Source organism: Podarcis raffonei, chromosome 2, assembly GCF_027172205.1.
Source record: "Podarcis raffonei isolate rPodRaf1 chromosome 2, rPodRaf1.pri, whole genome shotgun sequence".
NCBI classification, from domain to species: domain Eukaryota; kingdom Metazoa; phylum Chordata; class Lepidosauria; order Squamata; family Lacertidae; genus Podarcis; species Podarcis raffonei.
In genome coordinates, this window is record NC_070603.1 from 64,553,770 (window position 1) to 64,572,326 (window position 18,557).

An 18,557-nucleotide genomic window follows, 5' to 3' on the forward strand; every position below is an offset into this window, starting at 1 on the left:
CATTATTTTGAATATTTATATTCTGCTACTTAATATTTCGACCACAACTTTCCAGCATGGATCCTGAAGATGGCTAACAACAGGCATCTTCAACCTTTTTGGGCCACTGGGTAAATTTGGAAATTTAAGAAACTGCTCTGGGTTGCACAAAATGTCAATTTCACAGAAGAAAACTGGTGGTCCTCCGAGCCTCCCCGCCAAAACAAACAGGGAATGCATCCCTCCAAAGAAGCACAGGCAAAAATGCAGCAAATTTTCCAACCCCATTTAAAAATAAAAAAGAAGAGGCCAGGGAAACAGGTGTCTTTCCCAGTCCCACCTGGAGATGCTAGTTAATTAAATCATGGATCTTATGCATTCAAGACCACAGGGGCCTCCTCTTTGGGAAGGACTTTCTGAGACCCAGGCACTGCATCAATAAAACTGTGTCTTATGGTTCCACTTACCATACTTCAGACAGTGAGTGTGGGTGTGTGGTTGGGTTTCAGTTCTTGAGTGAAGCACCTGAGCATGTTCATATGGAAAGAGGTAGACCTTTTAGAGCCTTAAAGCTTAAAACCAACCATCTGGCTTGGCCCTGGAAGCAAATTGGTAGCAACCAGTACAGCTGAAACAGCCCTGTTGTAAATAATGCTTTACACTACACAGTAATCTGGCACCACACAATAATCTGGAAACATTTCTGAACATCTTTTAAAGAGAGCCTTATATACAGAATTTTACATACCGGTATACCAAATGTGGATGGGGTGTGAAAGACCATGAAAACGTCTGATTTCCCCAAGAAGGGACTTCGCTGGGACATCAGGAGAAGATCCTGAAAATTACCCAAGGCCACTATTCTAGGATAATGCTGGACTCAGGAGCATTCCCAAACTGTGAACCCAAAACAAGCTGAACCCCTGCATCTGGATCAGTACAGCATCAAATCAGACAATAGTTTGTCATCAGATTTAAGCTCCAGTATGTTTACCTGGTCCAAATTTTACTTCTTCCGCATCTTCGAGGGCAGGTGAAAACAACACTCATGTTGTTGAGTGTCATCAGCCTATTGATGACACAACTAAATCTCTGGACAAACTCACCCAGCAGTTTCATATAGATGTTGGAAACATAATGGAACCTTGGCCAGGGGGTGAAAGAGCCTTAGCACAATGTGATCTTAATCCTCCCCTCCAGCAATGGCTGGAGTCACCAAAACATAATATATATTAATCCCAGTTCCATGGGATGATTAAGAATGATGCTATAGCAAATTGCATTGAAGATCACTGAGAGTTCTAGGTTTAAAAGGTTGCGCTCCCCCTGTCAATTTCCCAAGGTAGGTCTACCACCCTTGTTTCACTCTCATATCCAGGCTAGAAGCAAGATTGATGATCCAGACAATTGGTTTCCTTCAGGAATACCTGGAGCTGAGATGCCATTACATGCTCCATTACCTTGCCTAGGAATGGTGAATTGGAGACTGGAAATAGTTTTTTAGGTTGGAGCGATCCAGTGGAGGTTTTTTAAAAGAGAGGTCTCACAACAGTTTCTTCCATAACCTCCCTCAAGGAAGCATTTAGAACCTCAGCCACTCACGATGCCAGTTTTCCCTCTTCAGTCAGTTGAAAAGGGCAAGAGACAGGAGTACAAACGGCCAGTTTCACCTCCCCCCCCAAAAAAAAATCCAGTCCACATCATTAGGTTACCCAAACTGTTTAGAACAGGATGAGAGGAAACCACTGGCATGTTCAGAATTCCCACTCTGATTGTGATGTCCAAGTCAGAAGGGATGGGAGTGCAAAGTAATCCTGTTTTGGTTCTGCTTTATTTATTTCCTGTGTAATAATACTGATAGGTTTAAATATTTTATTCTGCCTTTTTTAAAAAAAACAAATCAAAGCAACTTACAAAATTGAAGACATTGCAAAAGAAATTAAAAAGGGGGGAAATCAAGCAAAACTATGTGTGTGTGAATTTCCACTCATACAGAGGGAATTGCTCTTCCTTTTCTCCTTCCTGAAGTGCTCTATGTACCCCCAGAATCAGATCCACTGGGTCCCCCATCTCTCCAGAGCAGATTTTGAAGATATGCAGGGGGGAGGCAAGGAAGATAAAATCCTGTTGCATGAGTGGAGGTCCATTCTGCTTGCACATGGGCACCACTGAATGCAACCCACTGTGACAACTGCACACAACAACACTGCATTATAATCCAAATCATTGTCACGTTAAAATGGAACCATACAATTGTTTTTAGAAAAGGAATGTCCTATAAGATGTTCTAAAACTAAATCAAGATTGACATGGGGGGAAATGGTCACAATAAAGGTGCCACCAATATAAAGTATGGAAATATTGACTCCTAACTTGTGACCCTTAAAGAAAGGTGATAGGCCCAAGGATATATAGGAAGATGTTCGGGGTGAGCTGTATAGGTTAAGGCCATCACCACTGAACTGGGTCCAGAAGCATTTAAGAGAAACCTGGCCTCATATGTCACAATTCCCAAGTAATAATATTGCTCTTACAGACTTCTAACATGCCTATTCTATTTTCACATCGAACATCATTCCCTCTTTTCCCCACTACGCATTGTCTGAAGAGCCTTTAACACCTGTGCTATATTAAGCTGACCGTAACGGTTTCCTGAAAAAGCGCACCCAATGAAAAATGTTTAATAAGGTATTTAATCTCACCATGGATAGTTGTACTTAGGAAAGAACAGCTGCAACTCAACCGTTCAGCAACATTAGCTATGCAGATAGGCAGTGGTGCCGCAGAAGGGTAGGAGCATATTGTCATTTTACATGCCTGCGTACTAGAGTCAAAATGCATATGCATCCCTTCCAGAGATTGAACAAGAGACCTTGGAGTGGATTGAGCTCTGGTGCGTGTTTGTGAATATAGGAACAAAACAGGAATGGCGTTTTACCAGAAAAATAGAAACAGCCTCTGGTAAATACAAGACTGTTGAAACGTATCACATGTTCACATTTCCATATTCCCATAAAAAGATACGTTGTGCACCAAAGGCAGCTTCCAAACATTTTCTGAGCACAGCCAGCCACGTGCAGAACTTGTGACACTACAAAAGCACAGGCAATGGCTTCCAAAACCTCATTGCCCAGAAAGTGCCTCAGCTGCTGGAGCAGCCAAAGATGGGGCGATGTAGGGTGGGGGGAGGCACTCCTGGCCATCCCTGGAACCTGAATGTGGAAGAACAAAGTAGGACCTCCCAGCTCTGAACTTGGTTGACTAAGGATGGAGAAATGACACCAATGACAAGTCTACCTCCCTCTCCTAGGAAATGATGGTATCTGGCTATCCCTCCTTCAATGTAGATGGGTTCAGCTGCAGTGTGCTCATCCTTACTCATTCGTCTGCGGCTCCAGGACACTGGCTGAACCAGTTCTGATGTTAAAAGATCTAGAATCATAGAATTATAAAGTTGGAAACGACCTTGAGGGTTATCTAGTCCAACCTTCTGCAATGCAGGAATCTCTCTTAACTAAATCTCAACTAGAAGTGTTGTTGCAACAATATTTCCTCGAACTGGTGACAGGCAGTCACCACTGCAGAGCTTGAGGGGAATGTGTTGCCTTAACTGATAGGCAGTGGGACATAAATTGGCCAAGAGCACCACATTAAGATCTTTCAGTGTTATGACTTGAAGATGGGTTTGCCTTCTGTACCCAATTATTCTGCATTGCAGGGGGCTGGACTTGATGACCCTGAGGTTCCCTTCCAACTCTACAGTTCTATGATTCTCCTCTGTTTCATTCATTTTCTACAGTCGCCTGCACCTTTCTTCCTAGCTGTATCTTCTCTTTTGTGAATTCCATTGAGCTGGAAACCTTCTCCTAGAAACTCCCCACTTGTGACATCTTTTTCATTACTCCCACTAATTTTTGATGAATACAGACCTGCTTCCCAGAGTTCCTGCTCATCTATTCTCCTGAGAATGCCTGCCCTTTATTGATGGCTCCTGCACTCCTTCCAGCTCCTATTATTCTCCTTTGGATTGTGCCCCAAACTGTGTTTGCGAACTCATTAGACCTTTGCATGTTGACATAATGATAGCTACTGATTTGTGTGCTGCAAAGACTGCCTCTAGTGTCTTTAAATGTCAACATTAATGTCTTATGTGTGAACTAAAATCCCCCAATACTGGCAGTTTAATGATCTTTCTAGATAAAAGCTGAAATTGTAATAACTATGTAAATTTCAGCCCAAGGGAAGCAGTATTCTCATAGTGATCCCAAAACAAAAGTGTAGGAGTCATCAGCCTCTGCTGGCTACATCTGTTTAGAAAACCAAAAGCTAAGAGTTTTAGTTTTCCACATGAAACTCAAAAATGACATGAAAATACAATTGCAGTTCAATTTGGAAGTGACTGGTTTCATGTTTTGTATACTGAAAAGCTAATATGCTGCAAACGCTTTTCTGTCTGTCACCAGGAATGACTGGCAACCTGCATTCCTTAATGAAAAATGGTGCATTTCAATTAAATATTGTTATTAAAACTGGAAACTATCTTTCAAGAATTACAGCCATCTCAGCTTCAAATGTCTGCTGATGCTTTATCTTCAGCTTCCTCTCAGACATGATGAGAAGTGAGAGCACTTTGTGACTTGGAAATCAAGAATGATGTGGTGCATATAGTAATGGGAGACTCTTTTCCATTTTGGTTTCTCTCAGTTTCTCATCTTTCCAATCTTTAGATGTGATCTTCTGCTAATGTACACATGACTTTATGACATTTTGTACACATTTCTGCTAATCAATTCCCCCCATAGGATGCATTTTTGTGTGTTATTTGCATGAACATATGCATTTCTAGACACATTTTATCCCACTAGATGCATTACTGTACACCTCATTTGTTTGGAGAACTGAATTGCAAAATTCATAGGAAGTGTGAATTTCACAGAATGACTGTGTTTCAGTTCCTATATTGCTTCAGATTGCTTCAGTGTGAATTGGGCAGGCTCAACTTTAAATGCAAACTAATTCAAATTTCTCTCCCCCACTCCCTCCAGCACTTGCCACCTCATTGTGGACAGCATTCCCAGCTTGCACCACTCATGAGCAAGTGTGTCTTTCTACCAAACTAATACGATAAGTAAAGGATGCAAATAACATATATGTATTTCATCACTCTCCCCTACAGAACAAAGGGTGCTTTACAAGAAGAAACAATCTAATCATGATTTTAGAACTGCCCTCAACACAGCAACTGGTCAACATGGTAGGAGGGTCGGCGTTTTTACATCCCCCGAAGCCTGGATGAATTTAAAATAGTGTTTAAATTGCACCTAAATGCATCCAAAGGGTTGAATATATTTTGAAACCTGTAGCACCCTTTGGAACTCTTGAGCTTTCTGGTTTTTTGTCTGGTTAGCAAAGCAGATTACATTGCCGTTAGCCAGGTTTGTTGTTGCAGTTTTCCCCAAACGCTGCTCTGGGAAGTAGCACAGCTTCCCAAGAAGCCCAGGTGCCCATTTCATTTGCAGCTTCTGTGTGGAGAGATTCTGCTCCTAACACAAAACCCTGACCCATCCTGTCAGCAGTGATACAGTGAGCTTGCTATCCATTGCTGACAAGGGAGGAAAAGGGAACAGAGAGATAATCACTTATCTTTTCTAGTGCATGAAATGCAAATAACACATGCTGCTTATAGTACCTGTCTCATGACCTGGATACAGTATGCACAGGTTCCATATTTTGTTTTTACTCACCATAGTGGTTTCTGCAATAGATCCAAAGCTGTTGATGAAAATATTGCAGCTGACATTCACTGGAGGGCCTGCAAAACAAGTGAAGCTTGATCAGAAGTTCTGTGTGTCACCTAGCAAAAGTAGACCCTGCATTCAGCAGGGGCTTGCACCACCTGAGCCTCAAGGTCTCTTCCCACTTGGATTTGATGATGCTACATGGGGGGCCTTCAGATTGCCACAGTTTTGGAGGGAGAGATTCAAGCACATACTGGCGCTTTCGGTTTGTGCACTTAAAACAAATTACAGTAGAACCTCTACTTACGACCGCCTCTACTTGGGCCCGGTCCAAGTCACGACCACGGCAAACCTGGAAGTAAATACCGGGTTTGCCGCAATTCACACACATGCAGAAGCGGCTGCCACCGTCTGCACATGCACACAATGGCGCTTCTACGAGAGACCCATTTTGCCTAAAGGACGGGCCGCCAGAACGGATTATGGTGGTAAGTAGAGGTTCCATTGTAAAGGGTTTTATTCCCCCATAGCAATAAATTCACTTCAAAATAAAAATAATTGGCCATTTTGCAGTTTGAAAAGTGAGGGGGAAATGCATTGAAAAGTGTGATAGGAATGGATGAAGAAGATGTATGAACACCCTGAAAGCAGATTGCGATGAATGTTTGTTGACGTAGCACCTCCCCACAAACAAATCAGAATGAATGCTCAATGAAAGCCAGATATTATCTAACCTCTATATAAGCTTTGTGTAAGCAAATCAGGGTGAACGTTCAATAAATAAGTTGTCTGGCACAAACCTATATTGATGTGATGTCTGTCAATCTGTTTTTGACATGGGATATTGTGTTAAGGGTTGCTGTTTTGTAATATGTTCTTAATATTTCAAAAAAAAGGACCAAAAAACCCATAATGGCCAAACTTTTGCTTGTTCTTAAGAACATAAGGAGAGCTGTGATGGATGAGATCAAAGGCCCATCCAGTCCTGCATCCTGTTTTCCCAGTGGTCAGCCAGGTGCCTATGGGGGGACTGCAAGCAGGACTGAATACCACTTGTGACTTCCACCAACTCATATTTGTTGGTTGCATTGTGCGCAAAGCTTACACATGTAGTAATTGTCCACATCTAAGCTTCCCATCCATGCACTCAGTCTACATAGTTAGACCAGAGGGCTCTTATGCGTGCCTCTGGAAGGTAGGGAAGAATTATATAACCTAAGGGCCCATCTGATGTTGTGGCCACTGTTTTCTGGTCAATTACAGTGTGTGTAGCTCAATGGGCTTTAAGGCTTGGATCAATCCAAGTGTTCAGAAAGGGAGCTGCTTTGTGCCCTATCTTCCTTTTGCGCCATTCACTTTTTCAGAATCAGCCTTATTAGATAACAGGAAGGGATGTGGTATAAACTAAGCACGGAGTTACATCACCTAAAGACCTTTAGCTCATTGCATCTAGATGATAAAAGTCTGAGAAATCACTTCGGACAAAAAGGACAGAAAGCTTAGCGTGCCCTTTCCAATCAGGGAGTGACAAAGGGCACCCAGGCCAGGGGAGCAGTGAGGGAGGATTCCAACCAGAGAGAAGATTAGAGGCAGAGGCCTGACTATCTAGCAGCGCATGCCAAAACGATCCGAAATGTGCCACTCAGAGCTTTGCTCCATTTCACCTTTGTTTTAATACCTGTTATTACTTACAGTTCTACCTTGGAGAGATTACAGGATTAAGCAGGCCAGCCACCCTCTTCCAAATATAAATAAATCTTTTGTGAATAGCAGCAGCAGACTGCAAAATTCAGTGAGGATAATGTATCAATCTATATTCAGGGCTAGGCTCTGGATGACTGCACATGAAGGGGAAAAGGGCGAGGAGAGCTCTATCCCGCTTCAAAGGTCTTGCTGGGAAACAGCTGTAACTGGCAGTCTAGACACACTGAATTCCTCCAGGATTCCCTTATGGAAGCAAAGGTCTGGCTCACACATGCATGCCAGTAAAGTGATTTTCCTACATTTGATTGCTGTACCCTTGAACTTTCAGCGTTCCACACATGATTACTGCAGGAGTGTGCCAGGCTGCTGACAGGCTTACAAGGGTCCTGGTTCTAGGTGAGCATTAATCTGGGAGCAGGTTTCACTACAGTAAATGAGCCTTATGTTCAAACCAACACCACCCCAGACTCCCTCAGGACCTGTGTCTTTAATCACATTGTTTGCTTGTGTGCAGGGGTGGAGGAAGGGGGGTGCGGTGGAGGCGGGCTGCCCCGGGTGTCACCACTGAGGGGGGTGGCAAAATGCCTGGTGGCACTCACCACTGGACCTGCAGCGCACCTGAGCCAAGTGTCTCTCCTGGGAGTGACATGATGGCTTCGGCGCCCGCAGGCTCCACGCTGCCTCCTTGGAGGCCCTGTGGAGTGTCCTGTCCTGTCCTGTCCCGGCTTGCCCCACCCTGTGAGCAGCTGCCCCCGTCCCCGCCCCTGGGCACATGGCACGCGCGCTGCCCCAGGCACCCAATTGGCTTGCTCCGCCGCTGCTTGTGTGTGCAGGCTTTGTTTTTTATAAACTGCCAGGGTGAGTTCCCCGAGTCCTGGTATGTTTGTGTGGGGAGAGTAGTGAAGCTTTCACCTTTTCCTCCCTGCTGTGGTGCTGATCTGGACTGGCCCCTGTGTGCCTGCAATTTGCATTGAAGCAAATGGGAGTTTTTATTTCAATGCAAATTGTCAGTGTGGAGAACCCAATCTGGATTGGCATACATAAATGAATAAAACTTCCTGACCGCCCTCACCCTCCCATGTGAAGGTCCTGATCTGGCTCAGCGATGCAGCCCTTGGAATTTTTCAAAGAAAAAGCTTGCGGTCAAAGGCAGACTACATGCTTAAAGTCATACATAAAACAGGAAGCTGTATGATAATGTAGCAATCTCTGTAGTAAAGGTAAAGGGACCCCTGACTATTAGGTCCAGTCGTGGCCGACTCTGGGGTTGCGGCGCTCATCTCGCTTTATTGGCCGAGGGAGCCGGCGTACAGCTTCCGGGTCATGTGGCCAGCATGACTAAGCCACTTCTGGCGAACCAGAGCAGCGCACAGAAAAGCTGTTTACCTTCCTGCTGGAGCGGGACCTATTTATCTACTTGCACTTTGACGTGCTTTCGAACTGCTAGGTTGGCAGGAGCAGGGACCGAGCAACAGGAGCTCACCCTGTCACAGGGATTCGAACCGCCGACCTTCTGATCGGCAAGTCCTAGGCTCTGTGGTTTAACCCACAGCGTCACCCGCATCCCTAGCAATCTCTGTACACAGATATAAAAAGGGTCTGTGGACACACAGATTGAGAGGAATAGGGACCACTGTTGCACACTTGTGTGAAAACATGCCCACCTCTGTGTACAGATAACACACATAGCAGCTGCCATTATTGCATGAAGGTGTGTACGATTGCAAACTGCTATGTACAATAGTATATTCTGAAACATGACCCCTGTGCATTTCAAACGCTGGATGTGTATACAGCCTGGCAGGGGCTCTCCAGGGTTTCAGATAGGAAGCCTATGGCAGCTCTACCTGAAGCTGAAGGTTGAACCTGGGACCTTTTGCATTCAAAGCAGATGCCATGACCCTTCCTTATCTTTTCTCATTCTTGTCTCACTGCAAGACAATGTGCCATTTAAAACCTAAGTACTCACATATATTAACATATGCTGATGAGCTGTTACCACTTCCTCCTTTGGGGAGAGCTGGCAATATTATAGCCTTCATTTTAGCTGCAGGCTGGAAGGCCTCAAGGTTTAGTGTATCTGAAGCCTTTCTTTAAAAGTGACCGACGTTTGCCAGATGTGAACGGAGAACTAATGTCTTTCCCAGCTTTTGTCTGGCAGTTCATATGCAGCAAATAAACTTCACCATGCTCCAGTGCTCTCACTACGGGTGGCTGTATTGAAAGCTATGGCCCCTGGCCACCTGCAGGCTGCATCAATTATGGTAAAGGATGTTTTCCTTGTCCTTCCCCACAAAGCTGATATAAATTCTGTGCAAGGGATAGGCAACCTAAGGTCCGTGGGCTGGATGCGGCCCAATCACTTTCTCAATCCGGCCCACGGATGGTCCGGGAATCAGTGTGTTTTTACATGAGTAGAATGTGTCCTTTTATTTAAAATGCATCTCTGGGTTACTTGTGGGGCCTGCCTGGTGTTTCTACATGAGTAGAATGTGTGTTTTTATTTAAAATGCATCTGTCAGAGGCTCAGGAGCAGAAGCACAGGAGAGAGAGCAAATAGAGAGCGGAGGAGAGGAATCCGAGGGGAGCGTAGGGGAATATGACAGTGACCCGAGAGATTCCATGAGCTTCTCCAGCGAATCAGAAGATTCCCAGAAGGGGGCCCCTATGGTAAGGGCAAGGGGGGTCCCAGGGGGGACGCTCCAGAAACAAGGGGCCAGAGGGGACTCCCAAGGGAGCAGTGGAGGATCAGGACCAGTTCCCCCACCAGAGCACAGTGGGGGGGAAGAGTCACATGAGTCAGGACCAGCCTCTCCTCCAGCGGGGAGAGAAGATGAGTCAGGGATAACCACGCCCCCATCGGAAAGTGGGGAAACGGAGGGGAGGTCAGGTCCAGCTAGCCTCCCCGAAGGAGGGAGCAGTGACACAAGTGTAACGGTCAGAAGGAAAGTGGGAGGCTGCGCGCGCGCGCCAAGTTCAAATGTGCAGGAGCGCGGGACAGCAGAAAACCCGGATTGGGAGCCAGGTCCAAAAGCCCGAAGGAGGGAGGGGGAAGAGTCAGGGGACTCAGCGTCAGAGGAGTCTAGGAAGGGTGAGACTCCGACTAGCAGGCGGACCCAGAGAAGGAAGGAACAGAGGAAGAGGTGGAGTAAGGCTAGAATCTTAAACTGGTGTCAGGGGGGAGGAGATTCAGATGGAGCTTCGGCGGTCTAAGATACAGACGTAGCGTTGCACGCTGTGCGTGTGGAAGTGAAACTGAACTTCAATAAAGACTTTTATACTAAAGAAAGAAGCAGCGTTGGTCTTGTGTGAGCTGGGACCTTGGGCAGCGCTGACAGCATCTTTGGGTTATTTGTGGGGCATAGGAATTCGTTCATCCCCCCCCCCAAAATATATAGTCTAGCCCACCACATGGTCTGAAGAACGGTGGACCGGCCCATGGCTGAAAAAGGTTGCTGACCCCTTTCCTATGCTATGGATTTTGGGTTTCCAGGTTGAACTTTCAGCTGAGTTTTAAAGGGGAGGTTTCTTAAATAACCCCTGATCTGAAAGTCCCTGCTTGAATTAGGTACTCTCTGTAACAGGCCAGGAATCGTGCCTTAACTCTGTTCTTTTTTAAAAAAATCTGCCAGTTTAAGATCACAAGGGTAATATGCTATGTTGGTTCAAGCTCCACAAAGCTGGGAAATTGGAAGGCTGATGTCTACACAGGTGTGCTGCATGAGCAACAAGGCTTGTGTCTGCTTACTACTTACCTTCCATTGACCCACATGGAATGTCCTTTAGTTTTTAAAGACCCAACCCTTGATTTCCTGAAGGAGCGTCTTCACCCCCATCATTCTGCCCGGACACTGAGGTCCAGCTCCGAGGGACTTCTGGCGATTCCCTCACTGTGAGAAGCCAAGTTACAGGGAACCAGGCAGAGGGCCTTCTCGGTAGTGGCACCCGCCCTGTGGAACTCCCTCCCACCAGATGTCAAAGAGAACAACAGCTACCAGACTTTTAGAAAACATCTGAAGGCAGCCTTGTTTAGGGAAGCTTTTAATGTTTGATGGACTATCGTATTTTAATATTTTGTTGGAAGCCGCCCAGAGTGGCTGGGGAAACCCAGCCAGATGGGCGCGGTATAAATAATAATAATAATAATAATAATAATAATAATAATAATAATAAACACTGGCATTTTCTCCCTCTGTTTCTGTTTTTTATTGGAATTCTCTGACATCCCTATTCATGAGTATCTTCCCGTGCAGAATATAGTACAGTCGTACTTTGGAAGCCAAACGGAATTCATTCAGGAAGTCTGTTTGACTTCCAAAATGTTCAACTTCCAAGGCACAGCCTCCGATTGGCTGCAGGAGCTTCCTGCAGCCAATTGGAAGCCACGGAAGCCGTGCCGGACATTCAGCTTCCAAAAGAACATTTGCAAACTGGAACACTCACTTCCGGGTTTGCGGCATTCGGGAGCCAAAACGTTTGAGTGCCAGGGCGTTCAGCTTCCAAGGTAAGACTGTACTTGGTAGGTGGGGACAAAGATCGTATCCTTGTCACACGGGGGGGGGGGGAATGTTTCCTATCCAATTCTGCTTTGCTATGTGTGCATGGCAATATGAAGAAGGGGATTTGGAGGTAGATGAGTTTATGATGATCTTAGGTCTATTCTATGCAACAAACCAACAAACCAACAAATAAACCAAAAAACAGTGACTTTTATCTGTTTATGTGCACGGTCAGTGGCTCCCCATCATGTCAACTGGTCTCTGATCCATAGTGTCCTCTCCATGCTGAATATGTGCCAGCCTGTTAAAAAATTTTATGGTAAGGAATATGAATTTTTATGGTAAGGAATATGATGAGAAGATGTGCTGGAGAGTGTTAGGTAACACTTGCCATGACACAACACCATCTAATCTCCCTGTAAACAAATTGGAATGAATGCTCATTAAATAGCCAGTGTCCTCTAATCTCCCCATGAACAAGAATTAATGCTCAATAAACACATCATTTGAAGCGCCCACTGTGGGCTTCACCCACAAAAAGGAGTTTTTCTCCTCCCCCTTGCTTTTAATTTTAACTATCATGAATAAAGAAAGGAACTGATTCTGGGCGGCCATGGTATTATTTTCATTTAAATCCAAACCATTAAAACGCCTCTGTGACTTATTGCTGGCTCATTTAAATGATGTGCTCAGAAAGCTACAAGCTCAAGTTCTGCAAAGCTGCTGCTGTGACTTTCATATAAATTGGATACTGATTTATGTGTGACAGACGAAGCCAGCGAACTGCCCCCATGGGGGGAAGGTGCAGTTCATTGAAATAAATCTGAAATTAAATTATCTTGCATAAAATTACAATACAACTGCCTTCAGCAGAAGGGTAATGTATATATTTCATTAAATATTAAAGTTTAATTTCTTTTGTGTATACGTGTCTGCTGGAGTGGGAAGACCTTCCTGCGGTGCATTCCTTTTAACCCTCTCTTGGTTTTCTCCCAGTATCTGAAGCCTTCTTTTTTAGCTGGGTAACCAGACATATTTGTGTCATAATCGCAGAAATGGGGAACCTTTTACAGCCTGAGAGCTGCATTCCCTTACCAGGAATCTTCCAGGGGTCACATGTCATTAGTGGGCAGGGCCAGAGAAAAGGTGGGTGGAGCCAGACTTCCAGGATTTATTCCAGCCCACCAAAGACACCCAAGGACAGTGAAAAGTGAGGCCAGCATGGGTTGTGTGGCCTGGAAAGAGTCCAGCGTGCCAAACAGAGAGAGAGGTGTGAAGGGTTCACAGTTGGCCCCTGGGAACAGAGGTACCCGAACCCCTCATCTATGGCTTATAGAAGCCAAATGGCAAATTTAATATTGCCTTTTGTATGGCAAGGGTTGTATGCAGAGTAGGCTGACTGAAATGAATGGGCATGGCCCACTTAGGTACTTAGGTCTACTGTGAGTGGCACTTAATTGGATGCAAACCCATGAGTTAAAACCCCCATCCTTGGGCCAGACTCTCAACCTCAGCCTCGCATTGGTAAAACACATATCCAGGTGTCATGTGGTAGCAACTTCAACTGTGTCACATGTCACCTGGAACTGTATGGCGAAGTGCTTGTCCACAGCCTCTCAACCAGGAGTGGGAAACCTGTGATATTCCAGATGTTGTCAGCCTACTACTCCTTATCATGGGTGGATCTGGAGGGAGTTGTAGTCCAGCAACATCTGGAGAGTCACAGGTTCCCCACCTGCAGTTCAGAGCCTTCTTGCAGGTAACTCTAAACACACGGTTAAATCAGGCATTATGGACCACCTAGCCACATTGATTGAAAAAGGGTAACGAGACTGGACTTAACCATGTGATTGGAAGCTACAGAATATTAGCTCTTCTTCTTGTGGTTGCAGGTACTGTGTGGCAAATTGTTAAGCAGCTACTGCGTGGTCTTGTTCATGCAAATTCACACCACTAGTTCACTGCAGAAGACTCCCAAATCCAGTTTCATCAGACCATATCAGCTTTGTTGGGCTTTGCCTTGCAAGTTTCCAAAGCCCTGAGCATCTAGAGCTGCTTATTTTAGTCCATGTGTGAGCAGATTTAAGCTGGCAGTTTCTGGGGTTTGCTGTTGTTGTTTCTGTTATATTTAGCTAGTGAATTGGATTTCGACTTAATTTCAGCAGAAGGTTTTGTATGTATTCTGTTATACTTCCTCTCAGCCTTTGAGGTAGGGTGATCTATAAATTCAATGCAATGAATAATAACATGCCTCTTTGCAACTGGACTGCAGGAGTAATTGCGGTAGTTAATAGTTCCTTGGTGTTCAGCACAGTTTGTTTATTTGCTCCTCACAGCACAGACGACCACACATTAGAGACTGAAGCCAACAAATGCAGCTTGTTGATTTGTGTCATCGTCATCATTAGTTACCAGGGAACCATTAAGGATCTCAGAAAGGGAGTCTTCCTGCCTAGGGTTGCCATATTTCAGACCAGAACATCCCAAAAGTTGTTGAGCTGCTGTTTCTTTTTATTTTATTTTACAAAAACCACAAAAAACGTGGTTTTTCAACTGACTTGCCAAAGGACAAAGCACCACCTTTCTGAAATGCCCCCCAGATGTAAATTTCAGGACGTATGGCAGCCCTATTCCTGCCCTTTGGTGAGGTGTGTGTTTGCCCTCACCTCTCCTTTTTCAAAAGATGTGGGCAGTTGGTTCCCAAAGGGAGGGGGAATTATGTGGCCAATTAGGAAGCAGTTGGGAACCTGCCTTTATAAGCCTTCTCCTCCTCATAGCCTTTTTCCTGTGCCTTCTCTCCCTCCCACTATGTGGTATGGTGCTTTGGTTAGCTGTGTGTTGAAGGACCTGTGTAGGATTTTTTAAGGGGTGGGGAGATTCTTTGATTAGCTCTTATAATTCCTCCTTTCCCCACCTATTCCACACTGCTGGGACCAATTCAATTGGCAATTTGGTGAATAGCAGAGAGGAGTTTCTCATGGAGCACTGAATCTGGGCAGGTGAGGAAGTGAGGGAGAAAACTGTAGGCACTATTGAGGGAAGAGCACCCTTTGGGGTCTGCCAGTACTTTATCCCTGCTGGAACTTGTGTGTGTGTTTGTGGGGGGGGGTGCCCTTTAAGTCTGATATGCACATTTTGAGTGAACACTGGACAGTGGGTTTTATATTCAAGGCTCACCTGGTTTCCTCCTCATCCTTCATTGGGGAAACCCAGCTTGTGTTGTCTGCATCACATGCCCAGTGATCTGGAGGGATCTACCAGTGTCAGATAAAATCCTCACCTGCCCATGTTTTCTGATTTCGGATAATTTACTTGCAGTTTCTCCAACTTGTCATATTTCAATAAATACAACCTTTACCCCAACATTTGGCCTCACAACTCTTCTTTTTGGTTGCCAGGGCAGAAGCAAACATTACAGTCTGATTTGGGAGGTATTGACAGAGGCAGCTGGCGTACAGTAAGGAGAATGACTGAGCTAAGAGTAGGCAAGTGCCTCATCTTAAGTTCTCCACTGGCCACATGGGATCCCTGTGGGATAGAGGGAAGGGTTCACTATGAGCACAGCCATCTCGGCTCTGTTGACAAGCTGCAACGTGGCTCCAGGGAAGTGGCAGCTGTGAGAGTCGGACTCCACTTGTATCTGGGGCACCCAAGTTTGCGTGTCTTTATGGGTAACTTGATGTTCAAAGGCTTGAGATGGCTCAAGGCTCATCATTGCTAAATTTGGATATGAGGATCGGTCATGAAAAAATAGAAACTTTCCCTTCTGCTCAGCCTCCCGGGGCAGTTAAAACACACAGAGACACACAGACACACACTCCATCAGTTTGGGCTAATTGTTTTGCACCTGATTGCATAGTTGCCCTTCCACGTGGCACGATTGCTCTCGAGAACGAAAGGTGTATTCTAATGCCACAAAAATCAGATTCCTCACTTTGCTTAATCGGAACGTGTTTCATGTTATATCAAAAAAGGGCTCACACACAGAGCAGCTCTTTTTGGCCAGTCTTGCCTGGGTGACTGCTCTGGCAAAATGCAGAGTGACTGCCCAAGGCTGATGTTGGAGCAGCTGCTGCGTATTTGTCAAAGGGCAAATTCTTTCATGTGATATGAAATTGTCTCAGATCAGCTGTGGGTTTACTGCAGCAATGGACAATCTAAAAGCACCTTAACTCTGATCCCTTCCTCTTCGTCCCCCACTAACTAAACTGGTGGGCAGGAAACCCTAGTGCAGCACCAGTGGTATTTTGTTTTGCGATAAAAAGCATACAGCAGCCTTTCCCAACCTAGCGCCCTTCAAATGTTTTGGATGACAGGTCTCATCAGCCCCAGCCAGCATGTCTGGAGATGATAGGAGTTGTAGTACAAAATGTTTGGAGAGCAGGTTGGGGAACACTGTCATAAAGTGTGGAAATAATACATGCTTCTAAACTTCTGTGTATATGTGTCGAGTCCCAGATATATGTACATGGGGCACACACACCCTCCCAGGGAAGGAGGGATGAGTGAATATCTACTCCAGGAACAAGAAAGGGGGGGAGAGAAAGATCTACATCTTTCCCTGTGGATCCTGCCACCTTTGGCTGTCGCATAAGGCTTGCCTTATGGGTGGGCCGGCCCTATGTGTCTTCCACACTTGACACATTTGCTGCAGAAACAACACCACTTTCCTGCAGCAATCATAATGTGTATTAGCACCCATAATTTAAATACACGTGCATATTAATTCCATTTCACCTTTTCATCTCTTTTTCTTCCTTCTGCCTGTCAAAATGTGTATACATTTACTCGTGCTTCACATACCACAAAAGATGAGTCACGAATCTTTATGGCTACATTGGTTGATTGGCTGTGCGCGAGAGGGATTGGGTTCATAGTTATGATGAGTGGTACCACAAAAGAGACAATGATGTGTATATGTGTGTGGGTGGTTTCAGGTCACATGCAGGGGAACTTTGACTGAAAAATAAGGAAAACCCCATGAAAGGTCTGTGGGTAGGGAATGACTCACACTCAGAGTAGACCTGTTGAAATCAATGGACAAGTTAGTTATGACTGACTCAGATTAACTGCGTCAGACCAACACGGCTACCTACCTGAATCTCAGATCCATTGATGAATCTAATCTTAGTATGGTGCATTTGGATCATAGCCTGTGAATTTCACAGCTGTTTCTATCAAGATGTTGAGATTATGCATTATAATCCTCCGTACTGCCAGGAGATGCTTACAGCTAGTTGTGACATTAAATTAAATGCAGAGGCTATAAGGGGAGTAATTGAAATATATGGGATTTTGCATAGATCGGAAAACATGGCGTGTAAATATGCTATCCTTTTAGCATATCACTACAGCTAAAAGGCAGCCAGTCAAAATTAAATCAGCATGTGGTAGTTTGTAAATAGGCAAGTGACAACCCCCCGCCCCCGCCATCCCAACAAAGTACATTAGTTTCATGGAAGTCTGCCATAAAAAAAGATTCTAACAAACTCTGGATAAGATCCTCTTTTGTGGGCAATCAGAATTTTGACGACCAGTGGGTAGGATATTCACTGCAAGCATTGATATGCTCAGTGGGTGCCTATTACATTAAACTGCTGGCAAATGGAAGTGGATGGCAAGGAACAGAATACTCAGAACCCAGGGTTGTTCGGACTTTCCATTATAGACAGAACATTGTGCTAAATAGATGCTTAAGTAATTTCTTGTGCTTCTTTATAAATCAACACCATTCTGTGGAGACTTTCATGGAATTGAGGAAATTAAATATATATCCTTCCTTTTCTCATATTTATTTGCTTTTCTAATAGGATTCCATATCAGCAAAATATGAACAAAGATGATACAATAAAGAAAAATCTCTGAAATAAAGAAAAAGGTATCTTTTTTAAGATTTCAAAGAATAGACAAAAATTCAGAAAACATTCCTTGATCGGCTTTCTAGCCCAGGCTTGTCCAAAGTCCAACAACTTTGGGGTAAAACCATAAAAAAGTTCAACAACTTCAATCCTAAAAAAAGGTTAACAATATTGGTTGGCCCTTTATTGGCCCTCATGGCCCTTCACTTCATCAAATCTGCCCCTCTTTGAAAAAGGTTTGGTCACCACTGTGACCTAGCCTATCCTTCCATGTTTCCTTTTATCCCCTCTTTTCCCCACATTTTCTTAGTTCACCCAGTGAACTAAGAAAACAACTTTTATATACCTTATTTTTTTCTTACTCTGCTGAAAATCTTACCATCCTGCTAGGTAAATTGTTCGCTTATAATACTTTCCCATATATTCCATAAACAATATCCAGTCCTCTTTATATCTTTCATCATTTTGATTTCTTATTCTAGTGGTCATCCCTGCTAGCTCCGCATATTCTAACAGTGTAATGTGCCATTCCTCATTTGTTTGTACTTTATCTGTTTTCCATTTTTTGCACTAGTAATACACGGGGAGCTGTTGTCGCATATAGAAATAGATTTATTTCTCTTTTTTTTGGGGGGGGGAGACTTCTATTGTTATTAACCCCAGGAGTAATGCTTGTGGATTTTTAGAAAAGGATTCTTTTTTTAAAAAAAGGATTAATTCAGTATAAATCATTTCCAATTAAAATTTAAAAATTATAAATATGTATATCCTTCCTTGAT

The 18,557-nt window shown here is 44.4% G+C and overlaps 2 protein-coding genes across 2 annotated transcripts in view; both read right to left on the reverse strand.

Moving 5' to 3' along the window:
* The window catches only part of SPARC (secreted protein acidic and cysteine rich), a 184,248-nt gene that overhangs the window by 155,642 nt on the left and 10,049 nt on the right, over positions 1–18,557 (reverse strand). The gene's annotated exons all lie outside the window — the stretch shown is intronic.
* Positions 1–18,557, reverse strand: part of GLRA1 (glycine receptor alpha 1) — an 87,594-nt gene that overhangs the window by 36,425 nt on the left and 32,612 nt on the right. The window contains exon 3 of the mRNA XM_053377062.1: positions 5,724–5,791. Within this exon, the coding sequence (XP_053233037.1) occupies positions 5,724–5,791 (68 nt within the window). The remainder of the gene's footprint in view (positions 1–5,723; positions 5,792–18,557) is intronic.